The sequence below is a fragment of the Typopeltis vanoorti genome, chromosome 12 (assembly GCF_054136105.1).
Source record: "Typopeltis vanoorti isolate ZY-2024b chromosome 12, IOZ_Tvanoo_1.0, whole genome shotgun sequence".
Taxonomy (NCBI): Eukaryota; Metazoa; Arthropoda; class Arachnida; order Uropygi; family Thelyphonidae; genus Typopeltis; species Typopeltis vanoorti.
Window position 1 is genome coordinate 8,005,226 of NC_143560.1, and position 22,164 is coordinate 8,027,389.

General features: G+C 34.1%; 1 protein-coding gene across 1 annotated transcript in view; it reads right to left on the bottom strand.

Moving 5' to 3' along the window:
• The window catches only part of rb (adaptor related protein complex 3 subunit ruby), a 482,738-nt gene that overhangs the window by 381,395 nt on the left and 79,179 nt on the right, over positions 1–22,164 (bottom strand). The window contains exon 5 of the mRNA XM_090402121.1: positions 1,105–1,265. Coding sequence (XP_090258247.1) covers positions 1,105–1,265 — 161 coding nt within the window. The remainder of the gene's footprint in view (positions 1–1,104; positions 1,266–22,164) is intronic.

Consider the following 22,164-nt stretch of genomic DNA (forward strand, 5'->3'; position numbering starts at 1 on the left):
ATCAACTAGCAACTTACTATTTTGTTTAAGAACATCATAGTGATTAATATGTCAGATCCAAGATATAGATTGAGAAGAAGTAGGATCCAACAGTAGTGTCCATAATTTTATCAAAAACACAGGTTGATTAACCTCTCTGATTAACCGGCCATGATGGATGAAATAGTGATACCAAATTGCACTTCTTATTCAATGGATGTTACAGAATCGTATCCAGATTTTGCTGGACGTCTATAGACGTCATGACCGGTTAGGGTGTTAATGACCTGTTTCTCATCAGTTCACTCCTCAGGTGTTCAGTTTATGTTGCACTTGCATTTTCTACAAATACCTCCATGAACAATGTTCATGGAAGTATTTGTAGAAAATGAAAACTGTTCACGTGCAGTCACAGAAGAACATATTTTGATTACCATTCATTCATTCATTCCTTCTACTGCTATCTTTTGGAACAGTCTTCAATCTTATGTATTTCCAGAAAGAGTACAAGAAGAGGTCTTCAAATCCAATGTTAACAAGTTTATTCTTTCTTTTTCCCCTTTCTGCCCATCCATGATACTTACAGACCAAACAACTTCTTGTAGATCAGATTATTATTAAGAAAATAATAATATAATAAATAAAATTGGCTACTTCACTACAATGGGATTCTGCATCAAGTCATACAACGGTTGCAGTCAAAAACCAGCTCTGCCTTTAACCAATAGTGACCACTAACCTCTTTTCTAGTTTTCAAGTTAAAGATTAACAATGAAGAGCCTTCGCAGTATAGTATAAGGCAGTCAAGATCAACTTATTTCATAACCCAGTTATCTTTCATTCCAACAGCTTTATTCCTTTCCTTTCCAGTGAGTGCACAGCCATTTTCTTATTGCTCTTTTGTTAAGCTCTGAGATCAAGGCCAGAAAAGAAATATTTGTATTAAAAAAAATCAATACCCACAGCACATCTCTCACACAAATACTTTATAAGTAAAATGCAAGGTGATCTAACATATCAAGTTAATGATTAAACTAATATATATATTTCATGTCTTTGTTTTTTTTTTTTTAATTTCTTGTTCTTAGATTATGCTTTATATAAATAAGTAAAGAGAACACCAACCTGTATAACTTGGGGATGGCATGAGCAGCTGTCTTACGAACATAAGGAGACATATCATTAACTGCATCCTTAATCGCAAGCATCATAATGGGCACAATAACAGTAACACGTATGCTAGACAGCACTCGTAAAGCACTAGCTCGAATCAGCTGATTTGGGTCCTACAAAAATTGGGCAGTTGCTTGGAATGACAAAGTATAAAATATAGTAACCTAGTAAAATAATTCTTCATTAATGCACATACTATATTCAAATGTATATCTGAATACAGTATTATTTTGTGAGTCAAGTATTAGAAATATACATAAATCATTAACTTTTAATTTTATGATGTACAAAATCTATATAAAACCAAAATAAAGAGACAAAAGGCTTCACTTCGGCGATGCAAAATTATATAAATGAAGTGGATATTAAATCCAACATCATTTCAAAGCCGAATACAGAAACTATAAGAGTTTTGTGTAAAAATTGACTAGAGAGCTTTCGGGAATACACTGGCCGCCATACTACAAGTTGCCCTAGCCGAACCTTATAGGAGACATGCACACTCAAAGCACCCATATATTCACCTCCTATTGGACCATTTTGATAAGATTTCACTGGTCTGACAGCTGTTTCAAACTCATTAGTTTTCATCAGAGGTTTGCATTGCCAAAGTGAAGCCTTTTAGCTCTTTATTTTAGTAAATACTTTATGCACCGACTGAGAGTTTGCTTACGGAAAATACACCTCTCCGACGGTTTGAGTTCCTTGGTACTGAGAGTTTTTGCTCTCTTAGGTTTCTGCTTGGTTTCTGACGAAAACCAATGAATTTGAAACAGCTGTCAGAGCAGTGATACCTTATCAAAATGGACCAATAGGAATCGAATATACAGGCGCTTTGAGCTCGCGTGTCTCCTATAAGGTTCGGCTAGGGCAACTCATAGTATGGCAGCGAGTATATTCCCGAAAGCTCTCTGGTCAATTTTCACACGAAACTTTTACAGTTTCTGTATTCGACTTTGAAATGATGCCAGATTTAATATCCACTTAATTTATATATAAAACCAATTTCTAAAATTTTAGAAAAGCAGAAAAATAACCTAATATATTATGAGTCGGTATTATGCAATTAATTTTATTTATTATTTAAACTTTATTAAGGGAAAAACTGAAGTTTCACTTCAAGGAAGACATCCTAGTAATAGATCAGAAACTCCAAAACATATCTAGTCAGCAACAGGATTTGATTCCTAAACTTTTTTCTCTACTATAGACGATTTGATGTCAAAACTGAGTAACTTCTGCCCACAACTAGTTTATGCTTAATAAAGGCATATAAGATATATTAACCTTAATTATAGAAACAGAATACTGAGTTTCTATTACATTCACATACACCAACATATGCTGTGTGCATACTGTCTGTCTGTAATACATAAAATATTCAAAACTATTCCTTCCCAGTTTATACCATAAGACAGTAAGAAATTTTCATGTCCCCCCCCCCAACACACACACTTGAAAATAGCAGAAAATCAGCAGTTAAAATTTCCATAATGTATCAACATCATCAATATCCTGATATGTATACCTCAAGGTTACAATGGCAGCTCTACATGATTAAGTTTACATTATTATTAACCTACTATCCACAAATTTCCTCCAACTTAACATATTACTTGTGAACACTCCAATATTGTCGTATCTAACATTTTGTGCCTCTAAAGAATTTCTAACTGAATCAATCCACATAGACCTTGGTCTTCTTCTCAGTCTCTTTCCTACCCAAACACCTGTTTTTGCCTATTTAAGTCACCATACCACCTTAGATTAGCTCTGCATATTCTGTGTAAATTTTCATATGAAACTCAGATTTTGTTTACTGTTATTATTTACAGGATGCTTTTGTTGATTTTTTTTTTTAATCCAGTTCAACAGATAATCCAAATATGGCACTATACCATACAAATCTCAAAAAAAAGGTAAAAATCTTGATGTTAAATAATTCTTTTTTTTTTCTTTTCCAATTTAATAATAAAAAATTAAATTAAATAAAATAGCGAAAAGTCGGCTACTGGAACAAATCCTGAAAAACTCCCCAACTCAACAGCACCAGAATTCAAGATCAGTGCAATCAACATAAAAAGCCTGAATGGCAAAGAAATAGAGCTGGCTGACGAATTGGATAAGTAAAAGATCATACATACATAGCTCATGGCAAAAACATGATATTAAAAAAAGAGAATCATGATATCATTATATCTTAACAGGATTGAAGAGTTTAAAATATTTTAAATTAAAACTTTAAAGGACACCATAGAGCTAATCCAAGGAATTGAAAAATTAAAATAAAAGTTAAAAAATAAAAGTCTTAACATGTTACAATAAAAAAGACATATAAAACATTATAAATTCAGATTTAAATTTGTAATCTAGGAGCTGCTTGTAAAAAGCCATTCCAGTCATTCTGATAAGCATGTAAGTCGCATTCTTTTACAATATGTTGCATAGTCTACCGTGGAGCACCACAGTCACATATTGGAGATGATTGTCTGTTCCATTTATAGAGAGTAGCTCCACATAGGCCATGGTTTGTTCGAATCCTATTTAGTATTGTCCAGGTTTTGCGAGGTAGATCCGAACCTGTTATGATTTGATCACCTTTAAAGATTTTATGCAAATGTTCATTTGTATTTTCCTTCCATATTACCTCCCATTTTGATAGAGGATTAAAATTATTCAGGACTAGTTCTCCTGCTGCTCGTAGTGATTGATGGTGAAATTTCAGTCTACTGACGTTAAAAGTTGGAGGTCCTGATGAATAGGTAGGTTTGGATTACCAGAAATTTTTTGACATTCACGGACTAAAGAATTCAATCTACATGTCTGTTAAAAGAGGTAACCAATAAGTTGGAGTCAATCTAATAGAACCTGTAATTAATCTTAAGGTATTATTCAATTGAGAATCTATAATCCTTGTGTGAGGGCTATTTAGCTACACAGAAGCACAGTATTCAGCATTTTCATTGTCTTTGTCTTTTTATTGCTGACCTTCATACCATATCTATTACAACAGTTATTCAATTTAGTCTGAGAATCTTGCAGACTTGTAGCGGATTGATTTAGAAGTATGACATTGTCCGCATAAAGCAAAGAGCCGACATTAAAATCGCCAATTTTGATGTCATGTTTAATACCACTTTCCTTCATAATGTGATCCATATAGATAATAAATAACAGAGGGGATAATGTATATCTTTATCTGACACCAGATTTAACATTAAACCTTCTTCCTGTACTTCCTTCAATTCTAACTGCTGACTTACAACTCAAATAAAGACTAAGTACTGCTTGATATAATGCCCCATTGACACCATATAACTGTAGCATACTGAATAGCTTCTCTCTTGTCATCTTGATTCTCTTCATATGCCTTTTCCAAATCGACAAAACTTAAATATAGATCTTTGTTATATTCCCATGATTTCTCCACTATTTGTCGTAAAGTGAAGATCTGATCCTGACAGCCTCTATTTGACCTCAATCCAGCTTGTTCTTCACCAAGATTTTCTTCCACAATTCTTCTCAACCTGGTAAGATATACGCAAGTATACTTGCATATATCTTACCAGGAACACTCAGTAGAGATATACCTCTGTAATTCTCACATTCAGTTTTATTTCTCTTTTTATACATAGGTACTATGAGAGCTCTACAGCAATCATCGGGAATTCATCCCTCTGTCCAGGCATTCTGAACTATGCAGTGCAGCCACTGTAAGACTTTTATACCACCATACTTCAGCATCTCTGGTCGAATATCATCTACTCCTGCTGCCTTTCCACATTTCAAGCCTTTGATGGCTCTTTCTACTTCAAGTATGGATATGTATTCCTGACTGCATGCCTGGTCAATGTTTTTTATCACTGTGCTGTCATCACTGCTTGTTTCATTTAGCAAATTTTCAAAGTAATTACTCCATATTTCAAGGATATCTTTTTCTCCAGTTTTCATGTCACCTTTATCATCTCTAACTCCTTTTACAGCACTCTTTCCTCCATTCCTAATCTTCTTCAACAACCTCCAGAATATTTTGCCACTTACTTGATATTTATTTTCTATGTTCTTGCCAAAGTCCTCCCATGACTTTTGTTCTGCTAGTTTTACACACAGTTTAGCTTTCTTACATTTGTCTCTGTATTCTCTAAGAGCAGAAGCTGACTTATTTGCCAGATACTTTTGATATGCTTTCTTCTTTTCCTTCACTGCCTCTTTAACTTCCTGTGTCCACCATGGAGTTCTAATTTTTCTATACTTGTAGACAACTTCACCACATGCCTCTCTAGCTGAATCAATTATGGTTTTCTTCAAGGCTTGCCACTGAATCTCCAAGGTTTGGTTCCTGTTCTCAAACTCTTTCATTTTTAATTCAATAATCTTTGTGTATTTTAGTCTACAGTTCACATCTGAGAGCTGCTGCTCAACTTTTATTCGCTTTAAAACTTTCTTACATGTCATTCTTTTCAATATGAAATTCAATTTTCATTGTATTTTTAATGCTGATTTTTATATCAAAATTTTTTCAACAGTTATTCAATTTAGTCAGAGTATCTTGCAGACTTGTAATGGATTTATTCAAAATTATAACATCATCTGCATAAAGAGCTAAGATTAATATCACTAATTCTGATATCAGGTGTAACACTACAACTGGCCGTGATGTCTATAGAAGTTCAAGAAAATCTGGATACAATTCTGTAACACCTATTGAATAACATGGATAAGAAGTGCAATTCGGTATCACTATTTCATCCACCATGCCAGTAGAGAGGTTAATACCACTATCCATCATAATGTGATCCATATAGATAAAGAATAATAGTGGAAATAATGCGCACCCTTGTCACTCACCTGATTTAACATCAAATTTTCCTATACCTCTTTCAATTCTAACTCATGAATTACAGCTGAAATAGAAACAACGTACTGCTCGATTTAATGTCCCATTTACACCATATAAAGGAGTGTTTTGAAGAGTTTTCTTCTCTGCACCTTGTCATATACCTCCTCCAGATCTACAAAATCTAAATGCAAATCCTTGTTATATTCCCAAGATTTTCCAACTATTTGTCTTAAAGTGAAAATATGATCCTGACAACCTCTATTTGGCCTGAATTCAGCTTGTTCTTTGCCAAGCTTTCCTTCCACAATTTTTCTTAGCCATTTCTCAAGTATATTTGCATAAATCTTATGAAGAACACTCAGTATGAAAATACTTCTAATTCTCACACAGCTTTATTTCCCTTTTTATACATGGGTACTATGAGTGTTCTCTTCCAATCATCTGGAATTCGGTCCTCTGATCACACTTTATAAATAATGCAGTATAGACACTCTAAAACTTTTATACCTCCATATTTGAGCATATCTGGCCATATATCTTCTATTCCAGCTACCTTTCAACATTTCAGCTTTTGATGGCTTTTTCTACTTTAAGTATGGATATGTATTCCTGAATGTATTCCAGTTGTGTGTTTTCACTGTATTACCACTGCTTGTTTCATTTAGCAATCTTTCAAACTTTACTTTAATTACTCCAGACATCTAGAATGTCTTTATCTTCAGTTTTCATGTCACCTTAATGATCTCTGATTCCTTTAACAGTACTCTTTCCTCTATTTCTAAGTTTTTTTTCACTAGACTCCACAATATTTTGCCACTTTCCTGATAATTATTTTCTGTTTTTACCAAAGTCTTCCCATGAGTTTTGTTAAGCTAGTTTAACTTCACGTTTTTATATTTTTCTGTGTATTTTCTAAGAGCACAAGCACTTACTTGCCAGGAACTTTTGATATGCTTTCTTTTCCTTGACTGCTTCTTTAACTTCCTGAGTCCATCATGGAGTTCTGATTTTTCTATCTTTGCAGATTACCCATCTCTTTATCTGATTTTATCTGTGTTTTCTTCAGTGTTTGCCACTGAGTCTCCAACATTTAGTTTTTGAACGCTTTTATTTTTTCTTGAACAATGTTTGTGTATTTTAATCTACAGTTTACCTCTGAAAGTTGCTCAACTTTGATTTGTTTTAAAACTTACTTACACACTCTTTTCTTTTCAATATAAAATTCATTTTTATCCTGCTCAAAACAAAATGGTGCTCACTTCCTATTTCAAATCCTCTGTATAATCCTGTGTCCTTAACCAATGGAATAACATCACTATCAACAATAACATAGTCAATGAGACTTTGTTATTTCTTGCATTATATCTCTATGTGAATTTGTGCACTTTTTTCCTGCTGGAACATAGTATTAGTAATAAGAGTCCTTGTCATGAACAGACATCCTGCAGGTACTTACCATTATTATTATTATTATCAGCTTTGATCTTTTCTCCAAATTTTCCCAAAACATTTCTATATTTCTGGTAATCATTTCCTACTCTGCTGTTTAGATATCCAACAAGGACCAATTTATCCTTTTTCACTGTGTCAGCTGCCTTCTTTAATGCCTCAAGAAATTCCTCCATTTCTTCTTAGTAGAACCTGTATGATCATAGGCAAACAAGTCTCATTGTCCACTTCTCCATTCTGATATTTGCCCAATCGCTCTACTTGATACTGCCTACCATTCAAGAAGATTTTCATTGTATTTAGTTTTGAATACTATGGCTACTACTTCTTTTCCCTGATTGTTATTGCCTAAATATAACATTTTGTATTTGTTGCTTAAGAAGATCTCACCTGTTTTTGTCTTTCTTGTTTAAGTGAAGCCTATTATGTCGAACTGGTACTTATTAAATTCATCTGTTAGTTCCATTCTTTTTGAGTGATGCTTCCTACATTGGTATTCCCAATCTCGAACTCTGCTGTAGTTGAGTTGGAATGCGTTCCAGTATTTGTTCAAGCAGCTGGCTTTGCACTGTTTGCTCTAGCTTCCAGAAGAAAACAATGGGGTACTTGTGTAACTGAGCAACACCCCCAGCCTGAATGAAATTCTGTCATGTATCATCCTTTTATATAAATGTTTAAGTGAATAAGAATACAATTTAGTCAGCTAAATTCCAAATTGCCAGCCCATTCTCATTCATTCAATATCCAGGTAGATACCTAACAGCAGGGTTTCTCAAATTGTGTTCCGCGGAAGGTGAATAGGTGTTCCTCGAGAAGTTCTGAAATTTGTCATTTTAGTTTTCTAAGCATTTTTCATGAATAAATATTTTATAGTAAAAATATTCTGAGGAGAATAATATTCGTGAATATGTCGAAAAGCTCAGACCCAGAACACCTAATGACAACTGTGTATCGTTAATTTTCACACATCGAAACGTTTCAACATTTGGGAAAGGGAATAACGCTGTTTATGCCTGCAAGCCCATTACAACAATTGGTGTCATATTCTCTGTTCTCAAAACTGAAGGAAATGACATCTGTGTAGCAAATGTCAGTGACCGAGCAGCATATTTTTAAACATGGAAGTATTCATGAATTGTTAATTTTCACACATTGAAATCTTTCAACAATCGAAAAGAGAATACTGTCGTTTATGACCGATCATAAAAATTGCCTGCAAGCCGATTAAACAATCACTGCCGTGTTCTCAAAACGGAACGAAATAACATCTGCATTGCAAATATCAGTGACCAATCAGCAAGGAAGTATAAAGAAAATTTTTCCACTGAAATTGAAGATCAAGGTAGTCTGTATCCGGTTCTCAAATCTATTACTACTGAATACTTTCTTCGCAAGTTCGTATTGCAGTGTATAAGTGCTTGTTCTGAAACCGGAGTGCCATGATTTTTTTAAAAGTAATAGGAATACAGAGTTAAAATTAATATAAATAAGAGACAAGGCACTTTGTTTAATTTTGGTATTAAAAAATCTCTTATTGAAGGTGTTTGTGACGGAACATATAGTGAGTCATCCACCTCAAGCCTACAAAGATCTCCAGGATGTACAAAAGGAGGGGAAAACTATCAGCACACAGGAGAAAAAGTCTGCATTCACTCGTAAATACTTATAATATTATAAATATATTTGGTGATCAGAATGGGATATGTCAATGAAAATCAGCACAAATTAATTTAAAAAAGTTTGCCTGAAGAAACTACGACATGCTACAACATTTCATTAGTCCAGTGATTGATAACTAATTTAAATGTAATTTATATTTGTCAACATGCAACACTGTATACATAAGTGTACTAATACTCTTTATGGTTATGCCATAATTAATTATTAATACTTATGTTAATGTATGAACTTTAAAAAAATTTTGAAAGGTATTTACGAGTAAATTTCTTGGGACCGGGCCCTCGGGAAAAAAAAAAAAATCAGCTAACGCCTTTTTATTCCCGTATAAGGGAGTAGGCGAGGCAACTTTTAAAAAAAGAATTCTTCTTACTCTTTTAACTAATTTTATAATTAATATCTGATTTGTTTTGAACTGTTTAATTTTTGTTACTGAACATTTTATCAAATCATACTTATTACAATTGCTTTTACATTATTTGATACGGTTTAGTACTTTTCTTACAAGTATTGTTACAATTTATATTTACTTTTGTGTGTTGCAGTCTTTTTTTACTATTTTGCATTATTCATTTACTTTCGACATTTCTTATTTATTATCTTATTGTTTTTCATACTAAAGTTACCTTTACAACAAAATTCTTTGTTTTTATTATAGCTCTGACAAATATTGGAATTTGAATATTACTGAAAAATGTAGAAGCGAGTACTTCTGCTGACACATCTATTCATATTATTGGAGAAGCTATGGAATTCCAAACTGTGGTTTCTTCAAACACTAATATTAAAGAACAAGAGTCATCTAAGAACAGACCAAAACGGAAGTACCATGAAAGTTATTTAAATTATGGATTTACATGTATTGGCAATACACATGCTCCTGATGTTTTGTGTAATACAATACTAGTAAACAGTTCTTTGGCTCCAGCTAAATTTCGTAGGCACTTCTAAACGAACCACACTGATTACAAAGGAAAAGATATACATTTTTTTTAAGAGACGACGTGACTCGCTAGAAAAATCTAAACTTTAAATGGCTACAATTGCTACAACTGAAAATGCAACAGAGGCATCTTTTCGCGTGAGTTACCACATTGCACTTCATGGTGAAGCTCATACAATTGATGAGAAGGTCATTAAGCATTGTGTGAAAGACATTGTATCATGCATGTTAAAAGAGCAGGTTGTTAAAAAAATAGATGCAGTACAATTATCAAATAATACTGTTTCACACCTCATCAAAGATCTTTCTGCTGACATAGAAAAAATAGCTAATTCATCGACTTAGACTGCAGTAAATATTCATTGCAAATGGATGAATCTACAGATGTCGCAGGACTCGCTGTATTACTAGTGTTTGTTCGTTACATATTTGATAAAAGTATTGAAGAAGATTTACTCATGCGCGAATATCTACAAGAAAAAACTACCGGAGAAGATATATTCAACTATATTAATAATTATATTATAAAACAGGAAATTGGTCGGGAGAAGTGTATCGATATTTGTACAGATGGTGCTCAAGCAATGGTAGGAAAGATGAAGGGAGTTGTAACATGTATCCTGCAAGTAGCTACAAGAGCCACCAAAAGTCATTGTGTTTTGCATAGACAAGCACTAGTAACAAAAAGAATTCCTACATATTTAAAAACTGTTTTGGATGAAGCCATAAAAATGGTCGACTATGTAAAATCTCGACCACTTCAATCCAGATTATTAAAATTTTGTGCGATGAAATGAATAGTGCACATAACGCACTTTTATTACATACTGAAGTGAGATGGCTATCCAGAGGAAAAACATTATTGAGGCTTTTTGAACTTCGTAGTGAGTTAATGGTCTTCTTGATGTCACATAATTCAGGACAAAATTTTATTGAATTATTAAGAATTTCTTCATGGTTGATGAGTCTTGCGTATCTGGCAGATATTTTTACAAAGTATAATGAAATTAACTTATCATTACAAGGAAAGAATATTACAATTTTTAATACAACAGATAAAATTGCATCTTTTGATAGGAAGTTGCAATTCTGGATTTCTACAGTTGAACAGATTAATTTGGATTGTTTTTCCACCTTTCATGAATTTTTGACTGAAATAAATTCTAAAGTAAATGAAGAAGTATCTAACGTAATTTTAGAACACTTGCATGACTTGCAAGTGTTCTAAAATTCTAAAATCAACCCTTTTGCAATATTTCCAAAATCCAGTGAGGACAATTCCTGGGTTCTGAATCCATTTACAGTGACAGCTAAGCCAGCAGGCTTCAGTGCAAGTGACTATGAAAATCTAATTGACTTAATTAGTGACTCTGATTTAAAACAAAAATACAAGGAGCTGCCAATAAATGATTTCTGGACAAGCGTGTCAAAACTAGCTATTCTTGTTTTACTTCCTTTTACAATGATATATTTATGCGAGGCAGGATTTTCATATTATGCTGCAACCAAATCAAAGTTCACGAACAGATTCGACGCTACACCAAATATGAGAATTCAACTTTCTAATATTGTGCCTAATATCAAAAGAATTTGTAATTCAAAGACCCAAAAATATCGGAGTCATTAAGAACTTAATTTGCAATATACGTTTTACTATTTTTATGTGTTTTGTTTTTACTAATTAACATTTGACAATAAATGATTACTTTTCTTAATGCTTAGATTTACTCATTTATTTTATTTATATTTAACCTACAAAACCAGCACACAGGAGAAAAGTCTGCATTCACTCGTAAATACTTATAATATTATACATTTTTGGTGATCAGAATGGAATACGTCAATAAAAATCAGCACAAATTAATTTAATAATGGTTTAATTGATGTTTAATTAATTATTAATTAATTACCAATCATTAATAATTAATTAACAATAAAATAAGCTAAATTACCAATTAATTATTAATTAATACATTACAAAATAACAAAGGTGTTCCGTGAACATTTCAGGATTTGTGAAGTGTTCCATCGTAGAAAAAGTTTGAGAAACCCTGCCTAACAGGATGCACCACCGAACATGTTGGGATTGGATATTATGTCAGAATCCGCAGTTGGATCTCTGCATTCCTTAAAAGCCTACTTAGAATTCTTCTCTCAGTTATGCAGCATTGACACTTAAGCACCCCAGTTTTTAAATATCAGGCTAATTTTTGTATATATATCAGGATAATTATGGATATCAGATGGGTTTGACTGTTTGGTAAAGATCTGAAGTAAAGGAGATGAATAGACTGAGTTATGAAACAAAAAATAATGAATAATTTTGTAATTTACAGATTATCTGTAATATATCTTGTCTATTTGATGTTTTTCCATCCATATATACATAGTAAAAGTTGGCTTTTGCAAGTGTATTTTAACACATTTAGTAATACTATATACTGTCATCTCAAATTTAGTATAAATCATACTATTTACAGTGAAAAACAGTGTAATTATTCAAAATGATAGAGTAACTCTGCTCTAGTTAGATGAAATATAATGAAATTTGGTATTTGGAAAAATAATTCCCTTGCATAAGGGAGATTCTAAGACAGCAGTAGTAAATTATTGACCAATCAGTATCTCAAGCATGGTGATAAAAGTACTAGAAAAATTGGTCAAAAAGAGAATTCAAGAACGGGTAGATAAAAATATGATAATGAGTGACAGTCAACATGGCTTTGTGAAGGGCTGGAGATTGTTAGGTCTGAAATAGGCGACTTCAATTTTACATGACGTCACCATTCCAGAATCTAACAATCAACAAAAAAAAAAAAAAAAAAAAAAAAATGTATATGCATACTTATCTTTTAGCTCAGTGTAACTATGTTTTTTTTTGTAACAACATCTTGTATAATAAACTATGAATTATGTGAATTTAAATTAATGTATCTGTCTAGCATGAATGTAAGTTCAGCAAAAAGGGGCAGATATGAGAGAAATCATTAGTGAAATGCTATAAATGAAAGAATGCGTATTATTCAGCAACATAGGGCAAAGATCGCCCTAATACTATAAGAGCAGCATAAGCACCCGCGGGCATCACATCTGAGAAGACATCATGACGCATACGTTCCCGGAACAAGAAGTCCCATATGTTGATCGGTGAAGTCACCCAGCATGAGACCAATGGGTGAGACGATAAGAGAAATTCAAACTCGGAGAGGTGGCGGTCCAGGGGAGCGTATAAAACCCGCGACATGAAAGTAAATCACCCCGGTTTTTTCTTGTTCCTACATTTCTCTTCGTGTGCTCCAAGAGTTCATCACAGCTTAGCTCTCATTTTTGAGGGCTGACTTACGAAAAGTTCCGGCATGACACCGCAGCAGATTTCAGCAAGATCAAACGTAGGCCATCAATGAGAAGGTCATCGACGTAAAACCTTAGCAGAGAGATAGCGCCCAGCTCAGGCGAGCACGTGTAACCCACATGGCGATAAGATCGAGACAACCAGAGTCGTAACAAAGAAGGAAGGACAGAAGAAAACTGATAAAGAATAGATAAGTACTCTCACTTGTTTTAGCCCCTTTTGAGAATTGACTAACAGTGTTAAGAGAATGCATCTTAAAATTTGTAATGGAAGAAAGAGTGAAGAACTAAGATTTATGTAAATGACGATGCTTTTGAAATGAACTTTAAGAACTTTCAGTTAGATAGAGATTCTGTCGTAATTAATCCGAGAGAGATTATTTATGTGCTAAAATGCCTAAATGTCCAATTGGGCTGTAATTAAGAATGTATTATATGTTGAGTTATTGAATTTGCTATCATTTTGAAGTCAATGCACAATGGTTTTAAGAGTGAGAGAGTAAAAGAATGGTAGAAGCCTAAATTAGATTTGATAACTACTTTAACTTGTATGGTATTATATAATGAGTTTAATAAATATTTTGATTCCTTACTTACATGTGTTTCTGATCATGATGACTGACCCCTTCATAAAACATCGAACCTGTGATCGTGTGTGTGTGTGGGGATACCCCAATTGAAAATAGTAGGGCACGACTGCAAATAAAATAAGCCAGAGAACCCAAGGCTTCTAAGAATTCAATTAACATTATTAGTGACACCTGATATTCTATGATTACCCTAAAGGCTGAGTTTATCTCTAACCTTAAGGCCCAGGCTGGCGGAGATAAAAAATAAATTTTGCCTGAGTGACCAGGATAACTCATGAAATTCAGGGAACAGGTAATTTCTGGTGGCCCTTAAAAGGTTAAATTACATAAGAAAAGGTATAAGAGAAGCGAGACTTAACGTTAAGATTAATATTAATGAAGATCACGTAACAATGGTGCAACCAACTTAACAAAGAGGTACATGCGATAGAATTTGATATAGCGGCTGAAGTAGGAAAGGATAGAGTTAAATATGTTGCCTCGATATATCAATATGAGAGATATACGACGCAACAAGATGCTTTAGTAATTTATTAACTTTTTTCACAGCTGAATGAGTTGGATGAAGGAAATGGCTACACGATAATTTTGCTAGATTTTGCAAAGACATTTGACAGAATACCACATGAAGCTCTGTTATGCAAATTAGAACAAATGGGGATGGATATGACACTGGTTAAGTGGATAAGAGGATGGCTATTGGACAGATATCAAAAAGTGGTGTATATGGAGGGATAAAACTGAGGCAAAAACAGGTGACTAGTAGTGTACCACAAGGCTCAGTGCTGGGGACCATTGTTGATTATTTTGTACATAAATGATATATGAAATAACCTGAAAGGAAGTATTCAGTTGTTTGCTGATGATGCAAAATTAGGTAAAGTAATAATTAATCAAGACAATGTGGAGGGCTTGCAGGATGATTTAAACAAGCTGCCAGTATGGGCAAAAGTTAATGGGCATCAGTTTAATGTCGAGAAATGTAAAGTTATGCATTTTGAGATAAATAGATTACAAGCCATGCATCACATTGATGGCACTATACTGCAGGAAAATGAAGCTAAAGATTTAGGGGTGGTGGTAGACAGAGAATTAAAATTTAGAGGCCATATTGCTAAGGTAGCCCAGAAGATTACTTGGCTAGTGAAGAACACATTAACAAGTCGAGATAAGGAAGTTTTAATTCCTCTTTATAATGCCTTGATACACCTACATCTGGTTTACTGTGGCCAATTCTGGTCCCCTGGGTTTCTTATGGATGAGGATGTGGTGGAGAGGATTCAGAGGCAAGTAACCAAGATGGTGAGTGGCCTGTTGAATGTTCCCTATGAGGATAAATTGAAGGTGTATGAACTGCAGAAGTTGGCTGATAAGAGAAAAATAGGAGATATGAAAGAAACATTTAAGTTACTTAAAAGATTTTATAGGATTGATGCAGAGGAAGTGTTTCAGCATTTGGCTAGAGCGACCAGAACAAGGAGTCATCCCTGGAAGTTGAATAAGGTGTGGTTAGTAGGGGTGTGGGGACTAGATTTTTTTGCTTGGAGAGTTGTGATTGAGTGGAATGGATTGCAAGAGTCAGTTGTGAGTGATTGTCTGTTAATGGGCTGAAGGAGAGTTATGATGGCTGTGTAAATAGATTGGGTCTCCCATGATAAGTCTTCAGACTCCATGAAGGTGCCTATATAATAATAATAATAATTTTCGATAATCATCAAACATAAACTTCTAAATTCATTACATAGAAATTATGGAGACAAAAATATACGAGTTAGAACAATTACTTGACTTACACCAAAGAAAAATAACCCTTGATGTTTCGAACTCTATCAAATTCATCATCAGGAATACATATATATATATATATGAACTAAAATAGAAGCTACATCACAGCATGCATAAGTAAGCTGTAGTATAATTATTTTGTTAACTGTTTACACTTGCCTGACCTCTGGTGAGGGAAAGAAAGAGGGGAAGAGTAACATTTAAATTTTTTTTAAAAATTAAATGAAATAATAATAAAATAAAAAATTATAGATACAAAAAAATAAATAAAAAATTAAGTGCAATTACATCAATTGCTACTTGTTAACTTCTCTACTGTCCTGTTATCTTTAGGTTCTGTATGCTGATTAGGTTTTCTTGTGATGAGGTTCTCCCATCTTATTCCTCTAATGTTTTATCCTTGAATGCTATATGGGTTACAGATGGGTCTTCCAGACTCTTTGAATTGCCAATTTAGGAGTCTGGAAGACCCATTTACACAAGTAGAATTCAAGTATAGAACATCAGAAAAACAAGATGGCAGAACCTCATCACAAGAAAACCTAATCAGCAGACAGAACATAAAGATAACAGGACTGTACAGAAGTCAACAAGTAACAATTGATGTAGTTCCACTTATTTTTATCTTATTATATATTTTTTATATTATTTTTTATATTATTTTTTTTTTACTGAAATTTTACTCTTTCTCTCTCTCACACTTTCTTTCTTGTCCTTTTGCTTACAGAGGTAAGGCTAATGTAAACAGTTAACAAAACAGATTTGTTTTTTAAACTAGTTTTATGAATATCTGATGAAATAAATCCTGGACAACGAAAATTACAATTTAAGTTATTTCAACAGTGCAGATTGATGGTAGAAAGTGTGAGACCACTGCTTTATTTATAGAAGGCCCAAAGTGGCATAGTACTGTGCTGCTTGGTCTCTAGGGCAAGGCTGTGAATTAGCTACCCCCTCACACCAAGTCATACATGTCTATAGAGTTTCAGTCATTTGTAGGTGGAAGTACTATTAATAAAAATAAATAAAATGAAAATGAAAACTAATATATCAGAGACTGCATTCTGTTACTAATTTAACAATATGGCTGCTCATCACAGATGCTGACTTTTTTTTATTTGTTTTTATATTCCAAATGGAATTTAAAAGTGGTGTGAGAATTATATCCTCCATCCTCTAATTGATCCTATTTTGCATTCAAACAAAAAGTTCTAAACAGGAAGAACTGTTAAAACTGGCATGGAAAGTCAGGATTAACAGTCAGACATCCCTTCATAGAAGATTAAATGGAAAGAAAACTATTAGTGCCACATTAAGACATTACAAGTCAGAGACTATCTTTAGAATCAGCATCAGTAATAAAGCACTCTCCAAATTTTCACAATGACTGCATTAATTAACAAAAATTCAAGATCACCTTCACACCAATAACCATAGACTGTTTCATGGTAGAGGGTGTCATGATACATCATTTATTTTTTCTGTTACAATTTGACTCATTACAATCACTACAACGTAGCGTCTTGAATTTATTCTGAACAAGTGTTTCATGGTCTGAAATCCAGCAAAATGTCAGCAAGTTACTAATGCTAAACAATAATTATGTCCTTTTACAAGTCTTACATTATAAGATGTTTTTTAAGGAAATATCACTTCTTTTTTAGGATGATAAGACTTTATATGCTCCTCAGATCCCTACATTTCAATTCTGATATAATGTGGATGAAGAGTTAATGATATAGAGCAACTTCTTGTCATTTCCAGCTTACATTCCTCTCTATGGGCAGTCTGTAAAGCCAGGATACTCCAAATTTGTTGCAACCGGTTGAACAATGCAATCTACAGATGAGAGATAAACCATAATGATGAATGATCTTTCATTTGTAGACTGCATTGTACAATCAGTTTCAACAAATTTGGAATATACTAGCTTCCCAGAAGTGCCCAAAGGATATCTAAAACTTGGAGCTTATTTGGAGCAGGGAACTAGAAAGAACAAAGAAACTACTCTATGTTATTAACCCTACATTCATATTAACTTAAAAATTGAAATAGAGTGTGTTGAAGTTCAAGCAACTTCAAATATCCACAACATGCCAAAATTGACTGAACAATTCAAGCTGCTAAAGAGGAAGGGAAGATGTTTTCTGGCCATTTTTATGCTATTCCAAAGGAACCAAGTTACTTCATTAATTGTATATATTGCACACTTAAAATTTGGCAAATGGAGCTAAAGTAAAGTTGAATTTAGAACTTAACGATTCTTGCAATTATGGTAGCTAAATAAGAAGTAGGTAATTTAACAGTTTAATCTAGCCTATTTAATTTAGCAATTTATGCCTGGTTGAGCAAAGGGAAAGCGTGCCCACTCTCTGATCAAAAGGTTGTGGGCTTGAATGTTTGTTACTGTCTGAGACCTTTCTTTAGTGAGAGTTCGACATTATATTGCGAGTGGTCGTATAATTTAGCACTCGTGTAAAATTGGCAATTTTTATCTGTTTTGTTGTGTTTTTTCATTACAAAATTACAGTATTATAGTGTATTAGTGTAGATTTTCACATTTTTAGAGTATTATGTTATAGCTTCATTTATTTTTATTTAATTTTTTCTTCCTTACTTTCTTCACTGATATATTATACTAATATACTTCCTGAAGAGTGCCTTACTCAACTCTACCTAGGAATGCTTCCTTTTCGGACACTGGCAAATTTATTTTTTATTGCTGTGCCAGCCAGAGTCCTATAATATGAACTTATTCAAATGCAGGGATACTTCCCAGGTTAATTGGCATTCATTCTAATATACACTAAATAGATACTGGTACTAATTGCAATCGTGGCCAATAATCTATTACTCACACACTTTCATTAAGTTCCCTCCTGGTATGGTTCTATATTTTTGCAAGTGGTAATTTGAATTCTCGAAATCAGGCATGAGTCAGGCATATACAACAAAACATGTTTATTGGAACAAATTACACTTTACAACTATAATTGGAATAGGATACTAAGTTTTTCAAAATCTCTTGCTAAGTTAGTTACTCAATGCTAATTTAACAAAACACTCACAGATCAAATTGCTAATCACACACAGACTATAAAACATTGAAACTAGCTAACTATGTTATTCTAAATCAAACTCTTATTGCATGCTACATTTAAAAACATTTCACAACCCATTACTATTCTGGTATAGATCATCTACAAAATTACAAATTCACATATAATCTCAGTCACATGCAGCTAAAATTTCACTCCTGACATTCCTTTGTTCAGCAGAATTACTCTATCCCAAAATACAAATCCTTATTATAGTCCACTATGAATTGTCCACTTCATATAATCTAACATTAAATTCTGTCTCGTTCAAACACATAGTAAAGGTCTTTACGTTACCCCAATCTTTTTCCGAAGGTCTGTTAACGGCCACGTGTTGTTCAGGTCCTCCTTCGATCGGTTGCTTCTGCAATAGGCTTACAACTACGCCATCCATTTTACATTCTTCCGTACTCGAACCTCTCACTGCCTCGATACAGTGTTGTCTCTGCTCCTATTTGAGTAGGACATCTGGCGACTGGCACAATTTCTGCGTAGGCCGATGTTTCGCATGCTGCTCATCATGGAATCTTGTTCAGCTTACTCAAAATGCCTGTCCGCTATCCGGCATTATGGGATCCTCTTGCTCGTCCCTATTCCATCCACTAGTCAGGAATCCTCGAGGTGAAGTCAGGAACAACCAGAAAAAAGCCTCGCATTATCACATGCATTGCCTTATATTTCGTCCCTTCTTTTCCACACGACCCTTAGTTTTCATGCCCTCAAGATGATCATCAAAGTCCTAGCTGCCGTTAGGTGCTGTATTCTAGGGAATCCCGGATGCATCATCTTCCTCGTACGTTGTAGCTTGCGGCATTACGGCCGATACGTGCGTATGTAACTCGACCTTTGCACTCGTACTCTTAACTTCTTTGACGACTTATTAAGTTTAGGACAGCTTAATGGGACAAGATTATACTACTATTTCCTTATTACAAATTCATTAATCCTATAATCCTTCAGTTTAGTTTTCAACTACAAGATTTTTCTAATGCGATTTACATGTTATTACACAACTTCCTACACAACATAAAATTCAGAACTGTGTGCTGTTAACCAGGTATTATCTGAGTTAACCAAATTCTTATGTTAGACTCTGAATGAATAATTTCTTAAAATTCGTCCATTCAGGATCTAACAATTAGTATATTTAAAGCACTTTTATTGTGATATTTTCGGCATGGCACCAACGCAACAAATAATGGCAGGATATTATTCAGTGCTGTGTATGCAAAATGTATGCATTGAGAAAATTAAAGAATATGAAGAAGGAAATCGAAACTGGAGAGAGAGAATATTAAGTGTTTTAAAAGTGAGTGTCTGTTAGGTGACAAGAACGCAACAAATACTGACAATAAGATGGCAAAAGATGTTAATAATGTTGAAAGTGCGGCCATAGAAATAGAGGAGAAAGAAATGGATATCAATACAAAACTAGTGTGCTTAAATGTTATCCTTCATAGGAAAAAGCACGAAATTGAAAAATTGCAGAAGTGGCAAGAGTTAAGCAGGGATGAAAAAAAGAAAGAAGCAGGTGATCCAAAAGAATAATAAACACCAACTGAACAAAACAGGAAAAAAACAAATTAAGGAGAAAATTATGTATGGAGACTCAATAATCAGGAGAGTACTTAATGAAAGTTTGACAAAATCGTGTTTCCTCGGAGCAAAAATTCATGATATTAGCCAAGCCATCTGGATGCAAAAAGGTAAGTCGAAGGAAATTATTGTCTTGGTTTGTACCAATGATTTGAGAGGCAAGAAGTATTCTATTATGGAGGATGTAAAGGAGTTGTTAGAAGAGGCAAAAGTGAAGAGCAAGAAGGCAAAGATTGTAAGTCTCCTACAATGCTATGATAGAGGCGAACTGAGGAGGATGGTATTGATAGCCAATGAGTCTATATGTAGATTGTGCAAAAGGAATGATAGAATTTGTGAATCTGTAGTCTCTATTTGACAAAAAGAAGGATTTGTGCAATGCAATGGACTGCATCTGAATGGTTTTGGTGTTAGATATCTGGAGAGCTTTGTTCATCAAGCATGCTGACCTGAAAATTCAGGGATACTTAAACAATTACGATGGAAGCAAGTGAGTTTGTGTGAATGCACGCATGAATGAGTGAGTGAGTGTGAGAATGACCGGGTGAGGAATCTAGTCTCTCAAGCAAAAATATTGAATAGGGTCGTCAATTCAGAAAGTAAAGGTGGTGGGAGAATAAAGGGCTGTTGCCATTTTTATATACTAATGCAGAATTATCAGGAACAAGAGGGAGGAGCTTTTGGCATTGGTTAATGCAACCTTGCCAAAAGTTACAGGCACTAGTGAGACTTGGCTAACAGCAGATGATGTAGTTACAGGGATCGAATGTGAAGGGTTTAGTATTTTCAAGGAAGATAGAGAAGATAGGATGGGGGGGGGGGGGTACTGCCGATATCAGCAGATGAATTGCAACCAAAAAGAACAGGAGACAGGCAGGAGGGTGGCTGTTCATTTGAAGCAATTTGATGTGAGATTAAGACCAGTAAAACAAAATATACAGTTGGTTGTTGCTATATGTTGCTACAGGGAGTTCCACAGATGATCTGGAAGACATGCACTGCAAAATCAGTGCAATGAGTACAGGTCCAGTGATTATTATGGGGGAATTAAAATATGGAGATATAAACTGAAAGAAAGGAATATCACATGGCAGAAAGGAAATAGAATTTATACACCTGCTGAGAGATAATTATTTAAGGCAGCACATAATGGAAAGGACTAGGGGTGGAAGAGTACTGGACCTAGTCATAGGATCAGAAGAGCTATCCATAACCAAGGTGACAACATTCCCTCCAATTGGTGAAAGTGACCATGAAGTCTTGACTTGGGAGATTGTAAAACATGAGAAAAATTCTATCAAGGAGTATTTGTGGAACTTCAAGGCAGGTGATTATGACATGCTTAGGAAGAAGCTTAAATCTGTACCATGGCATAAAACACTGAGGGGTAAGGATGTTAGTCATGCATGGGATATAGTTAAGGGAGGGTTAATTGAGTAGGAGTTAGATGGATGAGTAATATCATTAAGCATGAGCAGCAGAAGAAGAAAATGCTGGAGGGTATATAAAGAGAAAGGTGACCAGCAAACTCACGAACAGTACAAGGCTCAGACAAACCAGCATGGCAAGGCAAAATCAGATTATGAGAAGAATTTAGCTGAGCAGACCAAAGGAAATCCCAAAGAGTTCTTTCATTATGTGGAAAGTAAGAGGAAGAATGACTACGGAAAATTAACTTTAATG